Source organism: Agelaius tricolor, unplaced genomic scaffold (assembly GCF_023055355.1).
Source record: "Agelaius tricolor isolate 1412-34295 unplaced genomic scaffold, bAgeTri1.0.p SCAF_3, whole genome shotgun sequence".
Taxonomy (NCBI): domain Eukaryota; kingdom Metazoa; phylum Chordata; class Aves; order Passeriformes; family Icteridae; genus Agelaius; species Agelaius tricolor.
The window spans coordinates 21,971,553-21,995,906 of NW_027269263.1; the positions used below are offsets into that span (position 1 = coordinate 21,971,553).

At 39.1% G+C, this 24,354-nt stretch overlaps 1 protein-coding gene across 1 annotated transcript in view; it reads left to right on the forward strand.

Moving 5' to 3' along the window:
• Positions 1-24,037, forward strand: part of GUCY2C (guanylate cyclase 2C) — a 44,488-nt gene extending 20,451 nt beyond the window's left edge. Inside the window, exons 12-27 of the mRNA XM_071424289.1 lie at positions 853-958; positions 1,462-1,524; positions 2,089-2,160; positions 3,098-3,202; positions 4,387-4,473; positions 8,554-8,686; positions 10,507-10,644; positions 14,628-14,716; positions 15,435-15,526; positions 17,073-17,231; positions 18,607-18,799; positions 19,198-19,372; positions 20,309-20,407; positions 21,189-21,283; positions 21,902-21,978; positions 23,787-24,037. Of these exons, the coding sequence (XP_071280390.1) occupies positions 853-958; positions 1,462-1,524; positions 2,089-2,160; positions 3,098-3,202; positions 4,387-4,473; positions 8,554-8,686; positions 10,507-10,644; positions 14,628-14,716; positions 15,435-15,526; positions 17,073-17,231; positions 18,607-18,799; positions 19,198-19,372; positions 20,309-20,407; positions 21,189-21,283; positions 21,902-21,978; positions 23,787-23,961 (1,858 nt within the window). The 3' untranslated portion in view covers positions 23,962-24,037. The remainder of the gene's footprint in view (positions 1-852; positions 959-1,461; positions 1,525-2,088; positions 2,161-3,097; positions 3,203-4,386; positions 4,474-8,553; positions 8,687-10,506; positions 10,645-14,627; positions 14,717-15,434; positions 15,527-17,072; positions 17,232-18,606; positions 18,800-19,197; positions 19,373-20,308; positions 20,408-21,188; positions 21,284-21,901; positions 21,979-23,786) is intronic.
• The last annotated feature ends 317 nt before the right edge of the window (positions 24,038-24,354 follow it).

Below are 24,354 nucleotides of genomic sequence, written 5' to 3' on the forward strand. Positions count from 1 at the left end.
CACCTTACAAGATAGAACAGAGAAAAACAGTTCTTATTGCAATTCTTGGTCTTCATTTCTTAAGAAAATATATGCTAAAAAAATGTAGTGAACAAGGGAATATTTGTGTTATTAGTCAGTAGTATGGGTTCTGCCATTTGGAGCATTTGCCAGCAGTTATCAGTGTGTTAGGATTCTCCTGCAAACTCTCCAGTCAATCCTGTGCAGTTTTTTAGTCGAGGAAGGACTTACACAAGTAAGGGGACCACTTGATGAGCACTAGCTGTCTTGTAGCTTTTCTCTAAGACTGCTTGCTCTGAATTTCTGCAGGGGAGACAGCCGTTTCTTTCTCCCATTTCCTAGGACTCTTCCCGCATTTTTACAAAACGTGCAGAATACAAGGGACACCCACAAAAAGGCACTTGATCACTCAGCACCTCCTCTCCTGGCATTGTATTCACAGCAGTTCTTACTAACCACTGTGGATGGCAGGACTTCCTTTGGCTTACATTTGTTTGTGGGACCTCTCTTCCAAGTACTTTTAATAATGATAAAATCCAGATGGTCCTTTATGCTTTAAATTCTTCTGACCACCCCCAAGACTCTGGCAATTGCCTAGCAGTTGTTCTGCTAAATCTCTTCTCTTCTGCTACAGAATGAATGAGCATTTAGGCTTTCCCAAAGCTAGGAGAATGAAGGAGTTTCCTCAAACTGGAAAACTGGATGAGAGCCACAGGGCTTCTGCTCAAGTCTCATCAACCTGTCACACCATCCTTGTGTCATCCTGACGCTAGATGCTTCCCTGTCCTAATCTCCTGTTGTGGGTTTCGGTTCCCTGGGAGGATGTTCCAGAAGGCTTCTCTTGTTCTTCAGGAAGTACAGGAGAGATAATGAGCGCCGGTGGAAGAAATGGTCCCATATACCACCTGAGGAAATCCTGCCTCTAGAGACCAGTGAGACAAGTTATGTTAGTTTAAAGGTAAGAGAAGCACAGTGTCCAAAGCTGGATCTTGGATTCTGTCTCCTAAGGACAATCAATGCTGGGGTTTTGACATGTTCTGACTACAGCATCCTATGGCTCTGGTAGGATGGGGACCTGTTAATTTTATTTTTTTTTTTAACCCACACTTGCTGTATTGAAGAAATAGAGATCATTCCCCATCTAATAGAATATACCTGTTCCTATTGGTAAAGCTCATTTTATGATGGGGGAATGGGCTGGGTATTGACTTCCAGTCTCTGTTACAAATTATTTCCTGTGCATTGTTATGTCTCTGTAATGCCAGAGCATGAAAACAGCAGGTGGAGGGCCTGGGAGTGACATGGATGTCCCACAATTTCTGCGGCATGTAGTGATCCTCCCTAGAGAGAGAGAGGTTTATGCTTCTCTGTGTAGCACACACAGACATTACTAATCCCTCTGGACCTGTCAAGTGAGGAGTAGGTGATAATTGCAAGTTAATTATTCTTCTTTGTTCTCAGATTGATGAAGATAAGAGACGTGACACCACCCAGAGACTTCGCCAGGGCAAGTATGACAAGAAGGTAACCTGACTGCAGTGTCCATGCTCCCTTCCTCAACTTTAGGAGGGCACGTTTTGGGAGGAGGTCATTCCACCTCCCCTGACCTTGCAGAATGGTTAGAATGGTTAGCTCTTATGGAAGGAGTAGGCCCTTTGTTCCCGATCTTCTGCTATGTATTTTGTTTACTGACAGAAGGCTAAATATTAGACTCCACGAACCCCTAGCCCAGGAGTACAGCAGCATAAACACAGGGACCAGAAATCTGATACATTTTGGTACTAAAGAGGTGAATAGGTCAATGGAGGACAGGCCATTTACATGCCAATTCTTTTGCATTCAGTAGAGCTATCTGCCTGATTGAGGTATATTCTTGTTAAGTTAAAATCTGCACAACTGATAGATGTAAATCCTCTGAAGAAAATATAACTCCAGTACTTATTAGCTGATTAACTGAAACTCCAACAGTGAAGCAGTAGGCAGGTGTTTCTGAAGTATTTCTTTGTATAGACATTTCTTGGAAGAGAAAGACTAATTGCTGTTGTACTAAACATATGATTTTTTCCTCAACTGGTATTTTTCCTTCAGGTGGTGATCCTAAAGGATCTCAGAAACAGTGATGGAAATTTCTCAGAAAAGCAAAAAATAGAACTGAACAAGGTAACTGTTGCACATAGAAGCTGGACACAGCAGGGCGGGATGGGGTCTATGAGTGAAGTCATTGCTTTCCACTGTCAACTCCAACGGCCCTATGTTTGTGCATGTTTGTGAGGTGGACAGGTAATGAATTCCTCAAAGGATATTGTTTGATGAACTTTATCTTTATTATGTGATCTCATCACCACTTCAGAGTCTGAATTGTGTGCCAGTCAAGCTGAGGATGAATGAAGTAATTGATGTGCTGTCATACGGCCTTACTTAATCAGTTTTTATAGCTGATGCTAAAAGGCACTGCACTCTTTTGGCTCATATCATACTAATTCATCAGTAGTGGAATGTTGTAGTTAAATCTTATTATTGAATGCCAAGTGCAGCTCTTTAAATATACGTTACTCTCTGCTGACTTCTGCATACAGACTCTTTCAGCATGGGAGATTAATTTGGCTGCAGTACTGCATCTTTTTTTGAATGGTTACACAACACTGCTATATTGTGAATTCAGTAAACTCTAAAAATACCTCAAAGTAAACTACTGTTGTCTATTTAAATGGACAAACTCCATAATATCATGCAGCATCATTAAATTCTTATTACTTGCTCATTTACTGACTGATTCACATCATTCTGTCACTCATAATGGCTATTCTGGTCAGCTGGGAGGTTTGATAGAGAGGCAGTAATAGATACTATAGTGGGCTCTAAAATTAACTTGCAGTACCCAACAGCAGCCACTCTTATCTCCCTAATCCAGAAGATTCTGGAATGACAAATGTCTTCAAGTACTTCACTCAGTGCCTTAGCATACTCTGGTTTAAGGGAAACTCATACATCTTATCAGGGCCTGAGATAAAAAGCCATGTCACACAAATATCCATGTCCTATGTTTCTGTACTAAAAATGATTGCTTTTAAAAACAGATTAAATGTCTCTGCTCCAGCTCCTACAGATTGATTATTACAACCTGACCAAGTTCTATGGCACTGTGAAGATAGACACCATGATCTTTGGGGTGATTGAATACTGCGAAAGAGGTTCTTTGCGGGTAAAGAATTTTAAGGGTCTCCTTCTACCCCCAAATTATCAAATTTCAAAGTAAGAAAAGAGATCCCCATCTCTTTGTCTTTGACCCTCATGCAGCAGCCATGGACTGAGCAAGAGGTGGCAGGTTTCTGATTCTAAGTTTCCTCTCCCTTGCTTGGCCCTCTCCGTCCCTCCCCAGTTTCTGCTGTGTCACTTTGATGGTTCTCAGCAGCAAGAGGATGAGGTGAGGGCGAGCCAAGGAAAAGTACAGACCCAGGCCACAGTAACAGCCAGTATTGGTATTGTGTCCCCTATTGGAAGCATATAGGATTTAACTTGTTCTTCATTTTCCAATCTGTAGCTGTTGTCTCTGCTGATGTGCTTGTGTACCACAGTATGCAAGGACAGAAAAAAAGAATATATTCAATATTAGTAAGGGTGAAAAATGGCAAGTTCTGCATTATAAGGGAAAATAACCCTTATTTTTTGTTTATAAAAAGAAATGGTAAATTGATGCCATCAAGAATATGGAAAGACTTACTATTTTATTACTGGTTTATTACTACCAATATTATTTCAGCGCCAATTGTGAAGTGATAATCATCAGCTCTTCTGAGGGTATATATTGTCTCTGCTTCTGTGATCATACAAAGACTGTCATCAGTAGCAGTGGTCTCTGGAACAAACTCACAGCAAGGCAGCAAAATAATTGTTCTCTAAGTTATTTTCTGGTAAACTGGCATACTCATGGAAGTTTGCCTTTATCAATGGATGTCATCGTGGCTGAAAGAACCGCAAATGACTGGCAGGCAAAGATAAAGCAACAGTTTACTTTGAACTTGTTAGGCTAGGAGTAAATTGGTAGGAAATGGACTGTGAGCACAAAACATGGAAAATCCTCTCCCTTCCTCTTGCACAACTTGACCATTTGTTTCTCAGCTATTTTGTGTTATTAAAAACTTGTTTTGAAAACCGAATTCACAACCTATCTTTGATTGCAGAAACCTCTCTTTTCTGTAGTCCCCACTTTTCTAGCTCTGTCTAAACTTAATATATATTTAATATTCCCTATTTATTGAGTCAACTTCTGTTCTAGTGCATGTACTCTCTATAAAAACCAAAGTTGCTGGTTGAAAGGCATGCAATTTGTACACCCATATCTCATCTTCTGCTTTTTCCCTGAAAAAAATTTTCTTCTCTTGACAGGATGTTTTAAATGATAAAATATCCTACCCTGATGGCACGTTCATGGACTGGGAATTTAAAATCTCTGTCATGTATGATATTGCCAAGGTAAGTGGACTGCTGACAGTGCAATGTAAATCAGCCTGTCCTGTCTTGCAGAACTGATCCTCTGAGGAGCGTAGCTCTCAAAGTCTTCTTCTTTCCTAGAGCTGTATGCCCTTCCAGTCTGTTCTCTTCTGGGGACAGTTATCTGAGGCAGGAGAAACCAGTGGCTTTCAGACTGAAGGAGGAAATAGGGGCCAGAACTGGCCTGGGGCTATTTATAAATAAACAAATGAAGTATACCCCAAAGAAATGTGGCCCAGAGATCAGAGGGTTACAATCTGCTGACCAGTGGTTCTGATAAGTAGGGCTGATGTAGTCACAAGCTCTGCAAAACATACTGCTTTGTGACCTCAGGTAAAGCATACAGAGCAAAACTGTATTTTTTCAAATCACAGACTTATTCTAATATCTATCCTGAGATGGGATCAACTTTTTCTAAACAAGCTGTTCATGTAGCATCGTGATTTTCTCATTAGAGTGAAATACTCTAGTTTCTCACTACAGCTATCCATTTCAAGCAGTTGGAGAGGGAAAAAATTAGTCATGTACAGAAACCAAGGCTGGTTTTCAGTAGCTTTCAACAGATCTTTGCTTTTTAGGTCCTTGCGGTAGGAAAAATCAATATGCACAGTAAAAGAAATTCTGTTCTACATTAGACACTTGTAACTGTTTAGCTAGTAGGTAAGGACCCTTTGTAATTCACTGGTGTAATAATTCATTATGCCTCTACAGATAATGTAGAGAATCCCCTCCACAGTCTGAGTCTTTTTGCTAGGGCTCAGCTGCTCTCCTCTTCCTGTACCTGGTTTGAGTTGAACAGGCCTCCTATTTTCCTATATGCACCAGTTCAGATTTGGTCTCCACTATGAATGACTCCACTGTGTCTGTTCTAAAGAGATATTGAAAATCTTGTGCTTTATTAAAGCCCACTTAATCCAAATTGTCACAGTTTGTTGGCCTTGTTAATGACTTTCAAGTTCAGTTAACGTTCAGTTAAAGTTTCATTTAAAATAGCAGAGGAGTTTCTCTTCCTCCTCAAAACCCAGGGTATTTTTTAACCCTTTGTACCCTCAGATCACCTTCAGATGTTTCCTTAGAAAATAATGATTAGTACTGTCTCTGTTTATGAGGAAAGAGAAATCCCAGTCCCTCTGAAGGGAGTGACCAAATGCCCAATGACTCCATTTATGCTGAGACTGCACAGCCAGTCATTTGCTGCACCATTGGTAAAGGGGACATGGCACCTGAGGATGGATTGGCACAAAGCATCTGTTATGTGGCATGGCTTCTGAGCATTATTAGCTGTTAGGAGAGATGGTTCACAAACTCTTCATGAAAACTTGTATGTACCTAGGATTATCAGGAAAATTACTGTTGTTTGGATGACCTGCCAACTCTCCTATTCCTTGATACTATGGTGAAGCTTCTGGGACCTACACATTTCCATGAAATTCTAGTATTGCTTTTTCCAAACCATATCTTCTAAACCTCCAAGCACCATGTCTATATTTACTTGAATGGCTTCTCTTTTTAAAGAAGTAATTTCATGGCCTCTCAACTCCAGTTCCTCTCATCTCAGTATCTGTCCTTTTCAAGTCCAGCTGCAGCTCTCCAGGCTATTAAAATACTTATGACCTGGTGTTCCTTTGCCTTCCTTTTGAGATGCTTCTCCCTCTCCACACCGCCACTTTCATACACTCTGCTTTTACCATGGCCCAAACAGTCCTTGTACTATGCTTGCTTGAGAAGCTGCTGCATCTGTTTCTGAACAAAGGTTGGGTCTCCTGTATTCCCTGGAGCAAACAGCCAAGTGATGACTATTCTTGGAGCAGTCTCTAATTCAATAGAAAAGGTGATGTGGCCAAAGAGGAAGCCCTAAATCTATTCAGTTTACTTCCCCCCCTCCATCTTTTCTTTCTTTCTTGCTATTGTAGCTGCCTCTTGGATTGATGGGACCACCTTATAACTACATGGATTTGGCCATGTGCCCAAAGAGCTCTGATGTAAGGTCTGCTGAGAGGGAATTGCAGTAATCAAGCCTTGTAGTTATTAGTGCATACACTGTCGTTGCAATACTATTTATTAAATAAGTGGCTGTTGCAGCATATTGTGCAAGGGGTTGTAATATTCTTGCATTGTGCCAGGAAAAGGTTTGTCAGTCAGAACTAAAGCTTCAGAGCTCCAGAGCAAAGGTTACAAGAATGCTCAAATATTTGGAACTATTGTACTGAAAGCCATTATAAATTTTGAAAATCACATTGTGGGTTTTTAATAGGTTCTGTGTTTTCAGGTAGGTGCCTATGTTAGTGGGGAGGAAAGAGGAAAATTTTATCAGGGACATTTACAAGACCTTTGCCTCCAGAAGTTGTTAACAAGAAAGCCTTGGGGTAAGGAAATCTAAATTACCTTTGCCTGTCATTTGATGCTGATACTTATTGGGAATTCTGCTGCAGTAATGGAAATATTTTGTGGCTAATGAAAGCAGGAGCTGGAAGAAGGCGTTGCTGGAGGAAAAAGGGCCTAAAGCAGGCAAAACATCCTGGGTAGTGTCATCAGGGCTGCATGCTAAAAGCTGCTTAATCATGAAATTTGTTCCTTGGGTATAGTGTGCGCACAATCTCTGTAAATTTGGCATGGTCTAGATAGGTCCAGGATAACCAGTCCAACAGCATTCTCCAGAGATTGCATCTTTTGCAGCCAGCTTGTGTCTCAGGCATACACCTACTCTGCCCAAAACTCAGCTTGTATCTCAGTGATCTCTTGTAGCATTTGCTGATCCATTCCCAATTAGGAGTGACCCAGTATTTGAAAAGAAAACCCAGCATGTCATACAGTGTATCATGACCACATGAGCCATGTAACCCTGATGAGATTCTACCAGTTATAGAAAAGGATGAGCTATACATGTAGGAGCCTAAGTGGAAGATCACTCAGAGAAGAAACTGAACAGATATAACATACCTGTTCTAACTTCCACAGGATAGAGATTGCACTTCATATACTGAGCACGAAGAAATGAGGGCTCTAGGAAGAAGAACAACCAGCAGTAGGTTATAAGTTGGTGTGAGTTTAAGTAGTTCAGAAGAGTGAAATGAAACAGAATAAATAATAGCAAGATGGTACAAATTAGCATAACTACTCCCTTCTTCAGTTGACACCCACTTAATAATCTTTGCCTGCTGTGCCTCAGTGCTAGCCCCTTCTCATGCATTGCACCATATTTGAGTGTCTTAGGCTAGATCAGATAATTTAGAGGCAATGAGTAAAAAGGGGCAAGCTACACACCTCTGTATGCCGCTGTGTGTTGTGAGTCAGGAGTCTGAATCTCAGGAGATAAAGATGAAACTGTACTGGCCAGGCCTCATGCTCACTTCAGGTTTAGCTCATGGATAACTGCTGTGTATTGCCTTGTACAGAGAAAACCATAAACAGTCAGGTCAGCAGAGACCTTTATGTCTGTCTAATCTGATCCTCTGTCTGATCTAAGCCCTAGTGCATCATCTGACACTCTCTGCATTGACTGCTGTGGAGCCCTCTGCTTTGCAATTACAGGATCTGCTGCAATGTTTCAGAAAACATTTCTCATGTATGGTGATCTTCAAAGACAATACAGACATAAGAAGCAATTCCTCTCACACTTCTTGTGTCCGTTGGATGAACATGTAGTTGGAAGCACTTTTTATGTGACATTCCAAGAAATCCATATTAAATTTACCCAAAGACATTTATTGCAAGTGAAATTAAAACTTTTGTGGGAGGAAATACATTTCCTTAATTACATGTGCTCTAATATTGACAAAACCAAGATGGTATGTCAGATTGTTGTTAACTAAGAGTAAGAATGGCCTCCCATGACCCACTTCCTCATTTCTCAATATTGACTGTTCCTAAGACCTTGGAAAGTCTCCTTTGTAAAATAATAATATGAAAGGGAATTGTGATTTATGCATATCCATTGCAGATGAAGTCCATCTAATTACTTGCACAGATATTATGCTAATATTCACATTCTTGTTGAGTCTGGTAACATCTGAGTGTCCCACATGTAGTTGTGCTTTCTTTCTCTTTTATTCTCAACCACAGGGGATGTCTTACCTGCACTCAAGCAAAACTGAAGTCCATGGTCGACTCAAATCCACAAACTGTGTAGTAGACAATCGCATGGTAGTGAAGATCACTGATTTTGGCTGTAATTCAATTCTGCCTCCAAGGAAAGGTAAAAAGATGCCTGACTGGACTCTCCTTCACAGTTTCCAACCCAGTGGAATTTTCTTATCTTCATAGACCAGTAGGGTCTAATTACGTCTTGTACACAGTAGAAAACAATGCAACTTTGATTCATATTATAGCAGCCATTATATCCTTTTAACTGACATAGCACAATGGAAGAATTACTAGCAGACAGTGTGAGAACAAAGGAAAGATGAATATTCAGCTTTTAGTTTAGAAAACAGAGATTTCACCTGTGATTGAGATGTGAGAAACATTTTCAGTATCGAAGTCCTTCATGCAAACAGCTCTTCTCAGCAGTAGTACTGAAACTGTGTGAAGAAAAAAAAAAGAGTTAATTTACCATAAGTCTTGTAATTGACTAGATACATGTGTTACCATGGTGCTCCTTGATATCATTTAAACAGTAACAGACATGACTCTGATAATCCTTGAAAAAATCTGTATTGATATGTGATGATAACTCTGTTTCTTATTCCTTAGTTAGGAATCTCATAATATATGCTCAGCCACATTGAAATAATATTAATGGCTTTTCTCTACATTTTCTATTCACCTCACATTTATAGAATATTTCTGTAAAATAGAACACTCCTTTCTACTCATCTTTTCCTTCTTACTTGATCTGGAGTGAAAAGATGAGCCCATCTGAAATTATGTCATATGAATATGTAGAGTAGAGCTTGAAGTATAATAAGCACAGCATTGTGCTGCAACTGCAGCATATGACCTGAAAAGAAACTGGTTGCAACAGGTTTGCAGAAAATTTTTACATTAAGACACAAACATACTCAAGAGTAGCAATAAGAACATTAAAAAGGACTAAGAAAAGTTCACTGAACATAAATATTCTATTAATTCTTAATTTAAATTAAAAAAAAATTATTATTATTATTATTATTATTATTATTAGTAGTAGTAGTAGTAGTAGTAGTAGTAGTAGTACATTGTAATGTATTTATCTTCTTTTATTGCTTGTAAACAGACTCAAAATTTCTGGCTACTCAGTCTATGTCCTTGATGAAAACTCAGTGTTTCACAAGAGATCCACAGATTCATTGTGGCTGGACGTTACAGCCTAATATCATAACACTGTCTTCATGGTCACTGTGTTCAGGTCTCTGTTATGTTATGTCACCAGTATGTCACAGCTGTTGTACCATGGCAGCATTCTGGTTTTGAGGTACAGCGGTATACTCATTACACTAGAAATACAGATTAATAATTTCTGTAGAAGGCAAGTAGTTATGAGCAGGTAATATTATGTCAGACTCAAAAGCACTTGAAAATTATTTCAATAGCTTCATGATATCAAGGTCATTGGGAAATATTGCCGTCTTTTTATCAGACACTGTTTATAAAAACTCCTTGCACCTCCTAGCTCAATAATTTATGGCTCAGAGTATTTTTATTATAGCACTGGCACTCCTTGGTCTTATCCAGATACATAGGCTACTTCTAAGAAGCCTTTGAAACGTAGCTAAGAAGAGCAAGTTCATTGCCAATAAACATAACTTTTCTGAAGGTGTAAGAGTCTGCATCTACAGTGGAAAGTAGCAGGGTCAGCAAATCCCAGAAAACTGAAAACTACATCAGAGTTTTATCTAACCTGTATTGATGTCAGCTTCTCAAGAAAAATGCTAAAGTAGGAAATACACAATAGCAGTGGGCTCTGGATTGGATATGAAAAGAGTAAAAGGAAATATCGTTATAGCCAGTGGATGGTCTGAGAAGGATCACCCTTTTTTGCAATTGCTTCTCTCCTTTCCCCTTTACATCATCCTGCATTGCCATCTGTATCGTCAGACCTGTGGACAGCTCCTGAGCATCTCCGGCGTGCTGATGTATCTCAGAAGGGTGATGTGTACAGCTATGGGATCATTGCCCAAGAAATCATACTGCGCAGAGAGACCTTCTACACCAAACACTGCTGGGACAACAGAGGTAATTCCACTGGACTCCCCTCTATTGCAGCCTTCTGGGATGGTTGTAGCTGTAACTGGCCCATTCTCCATGTTTTCTGAAAGGCACTGTCTCTGATAACTGCTTGAACAGCTGCTCCTTTCTCTGTGGTGAATGAAGAGCCTGTTTGAAGGATCTCACTGTGGGGGCAAGTGTCCCTACTTCTGTAACTAAAGTTTGCATTGAGTTTTCTTGCCCTTCCTCTTCCTTCTCACCTTGAGCCCAGCATTACAGAAGTTAACATTATACAATGCTGTCCAGACTTACTGTAACATTTAAAGGCCTCAAAGATTTTTCTATTTTGACTTGGAAACAACATGTAATATGCCATTTATTTTAGGCAGCATAAATCAGCATTGTCAACACAGAAAAACAAAAACTCAGCTGCATGACACAAGAACAGTTGGCATTTAAAAACTGGCAATTCAGACTTCATTCAAGCTGGTTATAATTAACTTTAGCAATTTAACTTCTGTCAGAAAAATAATCTCCTCCTGTAGTGCATCTATTAAACCCTGTATTGTGCATTTTAGGACATTGTTTTTGAGTAGCTGTTGTGGTTTTAAGCCCAGCTGGGAATTAAGCAACATGCAGCCACTTGCTCAACCTCCCCTCTGTACCGTCCATCCCCATGGTGGAATGAGGAGGAGAATCAAAGTAAAACTTACAGGTTGAGATAAGAACAGTTAAATAATTGAAAATAAAGTAACCCCTCACTGGCAGGGGACCTGAAACAAGTTTTAAAAAAAGTCCTTCATTTAGGATAAATACAGCTTAGCAAAATACCAAAACATCAGTGTGTTACCATTCTTATTCCAAAATCAAAACACAACATGCTAACAGTCTCTGAGAAGAAATTAGCTAGCCTAGCTAAAACCGGGACAATATCCACTCCTATCCAGCCCAGTCAATCCCAATTCCCAGGATCCAGGCATTATTATGTACTAAAACTGACAGAGAAACATGTGTGGGTTTGGGATATTCCTAGTGACTAACAACAGTTACTAACAACAAATTTAGACATAGCCTTTACCTCTGAGTCATTCTGTTAGATCCGCCTCACATTTGTTAAAACATCTAGAGCAGCAGCTCAACAGCCTAATAGCCCTTTTACTGAGTCACATTTGAGAATAATTTCTCGGGCATCTTCATCGTCCTACACTATCACAAATCTGTGTTCATATTTGGGGAAACACAGTTTTTGACATCACCAACTCTATAATAGAAATGTAGATCTAATGGAGATTAGAAATGTCTGTTCTCCTGAAACCAAACTGTTCAGGATTCCATGCTTAATGAAAGGCAGAGAAAATAAAGCCTTTCTCTTCCTATTTCTTGGGAAGAGGCAGGCACAATCCTTATGAATGCAAGAATTTTACAGATATTGCCAACATGTAGAAAGTGCAATGCCCTGCCTTGCTCATTTTGACTTGTAAAGCAAATCTATAGCAAGCTACATTCTTTTAATGGCTTGTTGAGCATTTGCAGTCTTTCTGTGTTGTGTTAATGCTATTAAGTTAGCCTCAGACATAGTGTTTCTTTGCTTTTCTGAGATGTGGTGGCATCCTCACTGCTCTGTCTTTGACCCTGGCTGTCACAGCCAGAACCTGGTTCCTTGTTTTATCTTTGACCTGTGTCTTAATGCTGTATTCTGTCTTTTTGGAAAGACTGTCGCTTTCAAACAGCAAGAGGGCAATCAATGGAATTTAAAGATTTTGTAGCACCTAAGCTAGGTACCTAACAGCACCTAAGTGATGTTGCTGGAGATGGTTACATATTAGCATGTGAGGTAAAACAACAACAAATTTACTAGGCGTGAAATCTGTTTGCTAAGTCTGGGTCCACTGTAACGTAAAAAATAATCTGCTTTGTAAATTTCAGGTGAAATTTTACATTTTCCATTCACCAAGGAGATTGTTTTCTCCACAAAATCTTTTTTCCATAAAAGCATTATTAGATGTCTAGATACACATTGCTGGTCTAATGGTTTCTGGTATTATTCTTGACTTTTGTTTATGCAAGTTGAGTAAAATGTTCATCAGTTCATCAAATTTCATGTAACAGAAAGGAATTAGTTTTATTACATATTGCTGAAGTCGCTCCTCATTTAAATGCCTGATTCATTCATTAGCCAAGATGAGCAAGACAGTGAACCAACTTATTCAAACACTCCTGCATTTTGCTTGTGGCATCATCTAACTTTGGAAGACAGTAGCTTAAACTTGGGTGACCATTAATTTACAAATGTCCAAGATAAAAAGAGGGGGAAAAGTACCAAATTAGAGTCAGTGGTAGTGGATGAAGAAATGTCCCTGTTGTATGTTAGATTCATTTGGTTTTTAAGTCACAAGAGAAACTCTTTCAATGGCTAGGCTATCAGAAGTTAGTCTCTGCAAATTAGAAGACATTATATTAATATTTCAGGATAACTGATATAACTACTTCTCCAGGCTTAAATGACAGTAGCAAAGATTGTGTTCAGACTTTAAAAGACTTATTTTAAAAAACCCCACACCTGAGCTCCATCCACCAACTTAGCAAAATTAAACTCTACTTTCAGTTACTCTGTGAGCCAATTTTCTCAACATGAAAATATGTATCAATCAACTTAATGTAGAATAATATTACTGCTAATGAGAGAGAAGAAGTCCCATGACAGGTATACAGGACTGGATTTCTAATGTGTAGAAGTAGGTCATAGTCCTTTTCACTGACATCTCTGCAAGAAGCTGTTCCCCATCTGGTTACTCCACTCTTCTGCAGAAACACCTCATTCACTGCTCAAGACTCTGAAATCTTGCCACGTACCAATGCTCAATTCAAGCTGCCTTTTTGTTCCACTACTTTCTGTCACTGGCTAATTGCAGTATTGCTAATAGGTGCTGTTACTTCCTCTCTCAGGTGTGTGTCCAAGCATGGAAAGCCAGCACATTCCTCCTGCATACATGAGCCCTACACAGACTTTCTTGTCTCTTAGCCCACAGAAGACTTCTCAGCAGTTTCTCTCCTCTATAGCATTTGGGAGACTCAAGTTTCCTGCTCCTTCTCTAGTCTGTAATTTCTGTACCAAAAAGTCGGAAGCTGCTGTATCATTTTGGGGTGATCATGCACATTGGCATGTTTAGGCATCTGTAGCTGCCCTAGACCAGTGCAATTATAGATCTTCCCCATGTCATTATATGCTTCCTTCAGTAAAATTGTATCCAAAATATAATCAGACATTATTAATATAAATAATCTGTTCTGATTCACAAATCCCTTTCAATTTCCCTTAACTCCAGAGGTAAAAAATTACTTCTCTTTTTTAAACACCTTCCTTTCCCTGGAATTCTTGAAGTCTGCAGGAAAAAGACAAAGGAAGATGTTTTTGCTTTAGTTCTCTCTTACTGTGCTTAAATTGAGTTGTGCAAATGCAGCCTGATTTTGATGTGCTCAGAGTCCAAATAACTTTCATAGAATGGGTTTTATGACTAGGAGTACAAATGAGTTAACAAATGCAATACTTTTAACCCATTTATATGAATAGCTTAGTTTTAAGGAAGTTAAGCATCTGCAGGATGATTTGAACTGCTCTAATGAGCGGCGTATGTCTCCACACTTTTGATCAAGTTGCAATGGGCTTTTCACATTGTTTTTGACTATAATTATACTTCATGCTGAGAGGCACACTAATAATGCCCAACATTCATTTGGGAAGATGCCATAACCATGGTATCTGCTGTGACCAGTAAATACTCATGTACATTTCTATTTGTTTTGCTTTCAGGGACCTTCAAGCCAACCTTTTTTGGTCTTGTGCCATATATTTAGAAAAGCTTCAAAGTTGAAATTCACATCAAAATGAGGGAACTGTGGTCAAGAGTTCTGTTTGTACAGTACTTTGTAACATCATAGACTGCTATAGACAATGACAATGTCCTTCTTATGCTTTTTTGTTTAAAACTTTGATCTTTTTTGTGTACTAGAGAAACTTTACAGAGTGGAGAATTGCAAAGGAGTAAAACCTTTCCGACCAGACCTGACCTTGGAAACAGTGGGAGAAAGGCAGGCGGAAGTAAGCTAATAATTAACAAAGCCATTTTCTGGGTGAAGAGTGGAAGTCCTGGCCAAACTAAAGCCTTTGATCATGGGAAGGTGGAAGCTATGCATTTTATTCCAAAGGCCCTAACTTGTGGCAGGAAATTGCATTCTATAGTTGTTAGCAGCAATGTGGAATACGAGTCATGGAAATTATTTCACTGGAAACAAATAGACATTTATGCTCTCACTCTTCTGACCTCTTTTAGGTATCTTTGAGATGGGATGAATTACACCTCAAGTATACCTCTTTTCACTGGTGTAGTCCCTATGGCTTCTTGCGTGGATGAAAATGTCTGTATTGTAGATATTCACATATTCATCAATCAGCCCCATTCTTTTTGGCTGAATCACCAGTTTCAGAAAAATCCCAAACATGGGATATTGGAAATTACCACAGCATTTATCACCATGTCAGTAAATGTGTCTGACACCAGTCTGCAAGACTGGCTCCATTCACTTGCCTTTCATTTGTATATTGCAAATTCGAGTTAAGATCATGTCAGTAGTCATCACAGAGTTGAGATGCCTGCAATGAGTGTTCTAACCATAGGTTCAAGACAGTTAGTCACCCAATTTAATATGTTGCTAGTCAAGAGTAACCAGAAATTCTGTAATTAACTAGTGCTGTTTAGCACTACTGTCTGTCAATATCCATTACTCAGGTAGACTTTTCCTTAAATTTTTGTTTGAAGGTATATACACTAGTGGAGAACTGCTGGGAGGAGGATCCAGAGAAAAGGCCTGACTTTAAGAAAATTGAGAGTACTCTGGCTAAAATATTCAGGTGAGTAGCAGGGGCTTTTTGTAAGATGCTCCAAACTCCTTCTCTATTAGAAAGCTCATATTTTTAAGTGTGTAAATTGATATGATTATGATTCAGTCAGTGAAAAACTTCAATGTCTTCATTTAGGTCCTCTTTTATTCTTTGGCAGAAAAGTAGGTGAGCATGTGCATATGTTATGTATACATACACCTGTGTACAATTTCCTAGTTGAGTGAGGGTGAGATGATCACCATACTTCAGATTGGTACATTATGAAAGTAGCAAGCTGGATAATTAGGGATTTTCACCAATCAAGTAATTCCCTCCTTGTCTCGAGTCAAGAGTTGGATAGTGACTCATGTCATTTAAGTTTTGGTAAATGAATACACATAGATGTTTGAATGATGATTTGAAAGTTTGGATGGTCCCAAATTAAGCTGACTAGAAATGTTGAGTTGTAACACACAAGTATTAATTACAGGGCTCTGGTGGTACAAAGTTGTGGGGAAATAATAAGGCTCATAGCTGGATAAACCCAGTGGGGTTACACAGGCCTTCCACCTGGACAATGCTGCATTGTTCCTGCAGAACATTGGTCTGAATTAATTATTTCAATGACCAAACCATGAGCTTTTAATCACTTCTCCTGGGTCATTGCTTCCAGTTTTTAAGGCTCTCCCAATCAACAAACCCCAACAGCACCATTTTACATTTTACATGGGCAGGACAGCTGTACTATGCATAACAATGTATCAGCTGAATAAACTTTCTGCAGCTGAATATAAAGGCCTCCTGGTTCAGCTCCTAAGCCTCCATCCTACAAAAGCAAAGAGGTTACCTCTTGTCACATGCAATATGGGTGGGTCTAAGATGATGAATCCCTGATACAAAATTTGTTTGAAGTAAGAGTGATTTTGAAGTCCTGTTGGATACAATGCTAATCTGACTCTTCCAGTCAGCCTGGTCCCAATTACTTTCAGACTGCTTTGGTGGGTGCAGGCTGCCCAGACAAACATGGGTTTGAGTGGCTCATGTTACCACACTTCTGCTTCCAGGGGTTAGTAGGCTTGAGTCTGCAGGATTTTGTGAGTAAAATTAGCCCTGGGGCTGTTCCTTGTTCCACTGTATTCTTTGGTCTTCTAAACAGACAGCCCCAAATTGTCTTAATTCTTCTGCTGCAGTCCCCATCTAAACATTATGTGCAGTTTTCTACCTACTATTTTTAGCTTCTTCTCAGAATCTGAGCTTCCCAGTTACTTTTTATAAATGAATGCTCCTGGGTTAACTAAGGTAATCTGGAATAGACAATATTAGGTGATTGAAGGGTGCTTTAAGAATTACCAGCTCCAACTGACAAGTGTGGATTATAGACTTTCAATTCATCTACATAAGGCCTCCAAGCAAGCAAAAGAACAACGCACTTGAGGCACTTTGCACTCTAACTACAGGGAAGTCAAACACTGGAGAAGTTGTCTGCTGCTACTTTTTGGCCTCCTTTTAGCTGCTCTCAACAATGTCCATCTATCAGTCTTTCTTCTTGACTCCTGTGTAATTCTGTTATTTGCAGTAATTTCCATGGCCAGACCAATGAAAGCTATATGGATACCCTGATCCGGCGTCTACAGCTGTACTCTCGGAACTTGGAACACCTGGTGGAGGAAAGGACAGAGCTGTACAAAGCAGAGAGAGACAGAGCAGACAGGCTTAATTTCATGTTACTTCCAAGGTAACTGGCCAGGAGGATTTTTGCTGGCATTTTATTTACATACATACGATTATTGCAGAGTAGGGGATGGGATTAATGTTTATGTTCTATTTTCTTCCCATCTAATCTAATCCTGAGAGAAAAGAAAGAAGAAGCAGCTGTCCCTGAGCTCTCCACTCTATGGTAGAGTTTCATGCCAAGATGGTATTGGGACCCATTATCTTGCTCAACATTTTTTCATGCACGGGATCCCCCTTTCCAGCACAAGCCTCTCTTTCACTGCCTTCCAGGGAACACAGATCTACAGTGATCCCACATCACAGAGCTCTGCTCTGCTGGTTAGAAGGAGTGTCTTCAGCTAAAGAGCACTGAGTGGAGTCCAACTTCAGGCTGGGGTTTAGCAATGCAAGAGAGGGGCTGAGGTTGGCTGGGCCATAATGGGTTAGATGGATTCTCTGGAGTATGCTATAGGATAAGTATTATTGACATTCTAATATTGGCAATACCAGTAATTTTGGTATTGCGCACATTTGGAATAGTAAAACTAGCCTGGTATGTCATTACTAGTTTAAAGGGTATTTCAGTAGTCAAGTTATTGATTTTATGACTCATCAGCAAAAAAATAAAGTAAAAAAAAAAGTGTGTGTTGAATACAGTTTTTGGGGAAATCAGGAACGATCTGGCTGTATAGATAGTTCAACAAGGAATTCGTGTCTCCTTCCACTCTTTGTTGTTCCTACCAGTCTGTTACCATTTCATTGTAGAGGAACACAGCATTGTGCAAAACCTATAATTTTCTGGGTCTCTTTCAGTTCTTCTCTTCTTGTATCACCACTAGGAACAGATATTTCCCTGGATTTAGAATTGCAAGAAAAAGAAGGTCCCTCTTGAATAGACATTGACTATCATGGTATTGAATTTTTCTTCCATAAATTACCAGACTAAGATACCTCATCTGAAATCAGGATGAGTTGATGTAATTATTATAATGAAATTACTGCTGGGAAAACAGAAAAATATGTCTGTTCTTACTTATTGTATGGGTAGAATGTACTCTACATATCAGGAAGTTCAGAATTTCAGTTTTAAATTTGACTCAATATCCCTGTTTCTGACCTTAACCAAGAAGCTCAGTTGCCTGGGTCTCAGTTTCCTCATGACTAGTCACACACTTGGATGTTGAAAGTCTGTAGTGCATTAATTACCATTAGTAAGTGCTTTGAGGTCCCTGGCTGAAAGGCATTATGGGCATCTAAAATGTGATTACAATGGCAGTTTTCAGCAAACTATTTAATGTTTCCTACACAGAAAGCAATACTGCAATTAGGTTGCATTAAAAAATACCTTTAATAGTAAACCCTAGTCATCTGTGTTCCTGCCTTCTCTATTTCCACAGGCCAGTAGTAAAGTCTTTGAAGGAGACTGGCCTGGTAGAGCCAGAGCTGTTTGAAGAAGTCACAATCTACTTCAGTGACATTGTTGGCTTCACCACGCTCTGCAAATACAGCACCCCTATGGAGGTGGTAGATATGCTCAACGATATCTACAAGAACTTTGACCACATTCTTGACCATCATGATGTTTACAAGGTGATTAGCTCTGTACTTCTGCTAATTTACAACCAGTGGACACACAAATCAAATTGCATGATGTGGTGGATTTGGGAATCTGCCTTCTAAGCAAAGCAAAAGAAAGAAAACCAGGTCATATTTAAATGATTACTTCATTTAAATATGCTTTCAGTGTGCCTACTTATACCAAATTTCCTACAGTGGGTTGTCAGACATTCATTAATTGGAATGCTGGGTATAGTTATAAACACTTATATACCCAAATGATGTCAGCTACCTTAAACTAAAAAAATCCTGTCCTCAGGGGAAGACATGTTTAGTCATGAACAAGAGGATCTGATAAAATCTTTCTGCTTTTAACTAAAGATGTACTCTTCTATGTCTGGAAATAGTGAGTTCTGATTTTATTTCCACAGGTGGAGACCATTGGTGATGCTTACATGGTGGTGAGTGGTTTACCGAACAGGAATGGCAACCGGCACGCAGTGGACATCTCCATGATGGCTCTGGACATCCTCAGCTTCATGGGATCTTTTGAACTGAGACATCTGCCAGGACTGCCTGTTTGGATTCGCATTGGAATTCACTCTGGTACACAGTAATGCTACATCAACAGTGACAATGTTGTTGCCTGGTTTTGCACAGAATTAACACCCATACAAGATCTGGTAATACGCCATACACAGTGCTGATACCACAGCACTCCTCATGAAGAATCAGGTTGAAAAAAACTGTTCATAGAGGAAGAGTAACAGAAGTAAATAAGTCACTGTTTTGCTCCTGCTGCAGTGAAATCGCCCATAGCCATTAATTGACAGCCTAAGTCAGTAGCTAGCATGAGCAGCAGCCACTGTTCCTGGTGTGATTAAACCAGTTGTATCAAATAAGCCTTCACAGATTATTTCTCTCTGACTGAAGTGGAGATCAGTCATGGCCAGCTATGCTTATCTAGGCAAAAGATGAAAGCCTGCATTTTATGCTTTTGGAGGCAAAACTTTTTTTGAGTCTGTGTGGGACTTAATGTTTTAATTTACCTATAAAAATACTTTTTATCAAAGGGGAACTCCAGATAGTGCAACAACTTTGGGAAATTCCTCAACCACTTCCACACCAACTGCCAGGGGAGGAACACATCAGAGAAAGTGACTGAGGCACTGGGAAGCCTCTTGAGGCCCTACTCTTCACCCTTGCAAAATGAAGCTTATTCTGTTTTTCTCTTGCTTCCAAACGTGACAGTTAATAAATGTACTTATTTTTTTCTGCACAGAAATTCTTCTTAAATACAATTAACACTGTGCAGCTCTGTCCTTTTTATTATATTATTATATTATGCAAGAATAACAGAGCTAGGTTTGGTTTGTAGTGGGAGACCACAAGATACTGTGGGAAATGAGGTAGAAAGTATTGCCATTGGTGAGGAATGCAGAGTTCCCTCAGGCATTGCAGTGCTTTGCAGCAATGAGACACGTGCCAAATAAATCAAGTCTTTTGATTCACCCTTTTTACCTCTCTGCATCCCATTTGCAGGTCCGTGTGCGGCTGGTGTGGTTGGAATAAAAATGCCTCGTTACTGTTTGTTTGGAGATACAGTAAACACAGCTTCGCGGATGGAATCCACAGGCTTGCGTAAGGAGTTAATTTTAGCTATCAGTGTAACAGGACCAAAGGCTATTGGTTAATTTGTGACTGAAGTGTCTGTTTCCAGATGAGAACAATATATTATCAGCTTGCAGAAGTTTTAAAGATAAAGAAGCCATATTTGTTTTGATTATCTATTATTTAATTGTCCAAAGTGACAGTGGGCACTTCACTGGGCAATGAAAGTTGTTCCCTGTTCATGCTTCAGTGCTGGTAACAGGGAGTTTGTAGGCTGGTTCACTGCCTGAGTTCCTTTGGAAGATATGATACTTATGTGTCTGGAATTTAATTTTACTCTATGAACCATAGATTTCAGTTTGACCTAGAATTGTATTACAGCTTTGTTGTGTAAATACATTGACTCTGTATTTTAAGTTGAAGCAATTATGTCATCAACTTTACCATTAGGGAACTCTGGCAAGAGCCAGTTTTTCCTCCTTCTGCCTAGTGTCTTCACATGAGCATTCCCTATATAGGTCACTCACAATTACTCTTTTCCCTTTTGACTACTACAGATCTAACTACTACAGATACCATTGTCACCTGTATTTCAGATCAAGGGCTGTACCAGCTATTCCTGCCTGGATATGCTCTGTAGTGCAGTCAGAGTTTTCATACAGCAGTGTAATTGCTTCTCATTTAATCTGGCTCTCAGAATTTATGATGATAACAATTGAAGGAGCTTCTGTTATAGCACCAGTTTTCACATATGCTTAATATGTGTGAGATGTTTCCAGGCTGAGCTTTCATTGTCTCTTTATTTTTTTAGCTTTAAGGATTCATGTAAGTGGTTCCACAATTAACATCCTGAAAAGAACAGACTGCCAATTCCAGTACGAAGAGAGAGGAGAAACATATTTGAAGGTAACCTTTACCATGTGCAACCATGAACACAGAGAAGAGGAATTTTAGAAAGCATTGAATAGCTGAGAGTACCCCAGAACTCAATTAACAGCTGGGGAACAAGGATTACTGATCAAAATAGGTATTACGGTCTCTAGTGGTTGAAGACACTTCTATAAAGTCAATTCAGGCAATGAAAAGCTCCCTAATTCATAAATTAAAGCAACATAAAGATGTGGAGAATAAATGAAACATACCATGTAGAACAGAAGATTGTAGAATGAAGTCATCTGCTGAAAGGGAAGCTGAATATTAGTGTTAATTTGTTCATGTTCTAATATCTACCAATCCATTTATTTCAATCTATTCTATTTGTCTGTCCTTGGGAGATGATGGCAGGCAGCACAGCTCACCTCTCCCACAGTTTGTGTCTCAGGTCATGGAACAAGGAAGTGAGAGTGCAGCCGCATCTGCCCCATTCTCCTTCTTCTCACATCTAATTTGTAATCCTTTGCTGTCAGCATCAATTATTGAAAATAAGCAAAGGCAAACATGGCAATGTGCAAGAGAGTATTATTTAAGTAAATTAACTACAGGAAATTGCATTCTAATCCCAAAATTGTGCTTTCTCTTCTTTAGGGCAGAGGAACAGAAATTACCTACTGGTTGACGGGTACTGAGGACAAGAAATACAATCTCCCAACACCTCCTTCTGTGTAAGATGGTTTTTTAATATGAAAAGGGAGAAGAAGTTCCCATTCTTTGCACTTGTGGATTTTTTATACCATTGAATTTGCCTTCAGTTGTTAGAGGCTTGATAGTGTATATGCATATAAACATGTAAATATTCATTATATGGGACTGTGTGTGTGCTGAAGGTTGTCTATATAAATGTTTGGCAGCTTCTTTGCTTTGGAAATGTTGTAAGACTTACAGGACAAGTTGCTAATGTGATAAAAGCAAGAGATGGACTGGAAAATTAAAAAAATAATATTCCTACAAGTTTAGTCCTAGTGGCACCTGTGTGTCACACTACAGGAAGAGGATAACCACAATTGAGTGTGCAGCTCTGTTGTGCCTGTGAACTCTTGTGGAGGAATTTGTAAGAGGAAACTTGCAGGATTTCAAGCACTATTCTGCTACAAGAGGTGGACAAAGTTACTGTAGTACTGCACAGGAATAAAGCCTTTAAAAATTAAACAAGAGATTACTTTCTAACATTTGGAGAAGTTATCAGTAATAAAAAGATATGAGGTTGATGTTTTGGAGCTGAGCCATCATTTTGCATTAGAATTGAATAAAATGTAGCAATAGTGGAAGTGATGTTTTTGAGCAACTATGCAAAATTGAAGTCAGGAAAACTTGTTGCATTTTCTTAGGGTATATTTTGCATATAAGTATCTTTTTATTTCCTGCAAACTCACTAAATGTGGAAGTTCCTAATTTTCTGCTCTTAACACCTGTGTACAGTTGCTCTTCAGTAAGTGGGACTTTGTTGCCATCTGCTTTGAAATGACATTGTTTCCTTACAAATTGAAGTAATGATATTGCAAATTGGTGTTTGCCAGATACATGGGGATCCCTTGTCCTGAAATGCATAAGTAAATGTTACAGCTTGCTCCTACTGTAAGTTTTGAGTCTCACAGTGTGTCCTTTGCACAAATAAATTTCTCAGTCCCTAAGAGAAAAGAGGAGATTAAGTGGAATATGAGGGTTTTCTCAGGGTTTTATTTACAAAACAGAAATAATCAAATTTTTAATCTGCTACAGAATCTCATGAGCTTTGTTGTTTTTTTAAATGGAAAGTACAAGAGTCTGGGCTGAGCAGGAAATACTGTCAAGACTACCTCATGATACATCTCTTTTGTAAATTCAGAACTGTTTTTTTAAAATTAATATGATCTGTTGAGACTATCAGAATTATTGAATTGGCAATCTTCTGAAATTCAACAATTTAAAGTACCTCTTGAGCTGTATCACACGATGCTTTTGTTTTCACTTCTTCATATATGATTGCCCCTTAAAAATTGTCATATGTGGGGTACTCCAGCAAAAGCCAAATATACTGAAGAAGTTTCTGAAACAATGGCAACTCTATTACTGAAGGCCACCTGAAGTTGAATAGTTAAAGTCCTGGTTAAGTTATGGTGCCATAAAGTAATGATATTGAGAGCTGGTGTCATAAAGTAATGATATTGAAAGCTACAAACTGTTTTGATTAGGATTGAATCTGTGTCTTCCTTTTCGTGCAAGTGATCATGACTTTTTAAGGTCAATAATGACACAGCTACAGACCTCTTGTGCAAAGACACTGGTCCATACTATCTGGAAAACTCACATGAAAATCCTTCTTCTGTTCCTAAATTCAGAACCTGAATTTGTCCTGTCCCCACTTTTTATCAGTAGTGTGTGAATGACATTAAGATAAACGTGGGAATAGAAATGTTTAAAAATCTTTGGGGACCTGAGGATCACCAAAAACATGTGAATCACTGAATTTTTTTCCCCATCCTGTTGATTTTAGGGAGAATCAGCAGCGGTTACACGATGACTTAGCAGAGATGATAACCAACAGTCTTCAGAAAAGGGAAAATGAAGGATCCAAGGCACAGGAGCTTTCGCGGGTAGGTAGCCACCGATCAGGTACCCTGGAATACCTGCAACTGGTCAGCACAGAGAATTTCACTACTTACATTTAAAACTGGATATCTAGCATGACTCAAAAGCTGCAGCAACTCTCTGGACAACTTCATGTGGAGGCTGGAGGCTTGTAGGCACAATTAGAGGAAAAAGAAAACACCTTCTCAAGCGTCCTTTTTACCATCCAACCTGCTATCAGTAAATCAAACCACTCCTCACTGTAACATTGAAATTGTTGGATGACTTTGTTAGGACACATGCAGCATGATTTGAGGTAAATGAAAATATTTGCACTTGAGTCTGGAAAATAGTGGGGGTTTTTGTTTTAGTTAGGTTTTTTTTAAATTGTGATAGCCTGTTCAATAATCCACTTCTGAAAATATTCACAGGAAAACCATAATTTGCCATGATCTTTAGATGTTGTATTTAATTTGTAATTTTTATGTGAAGAA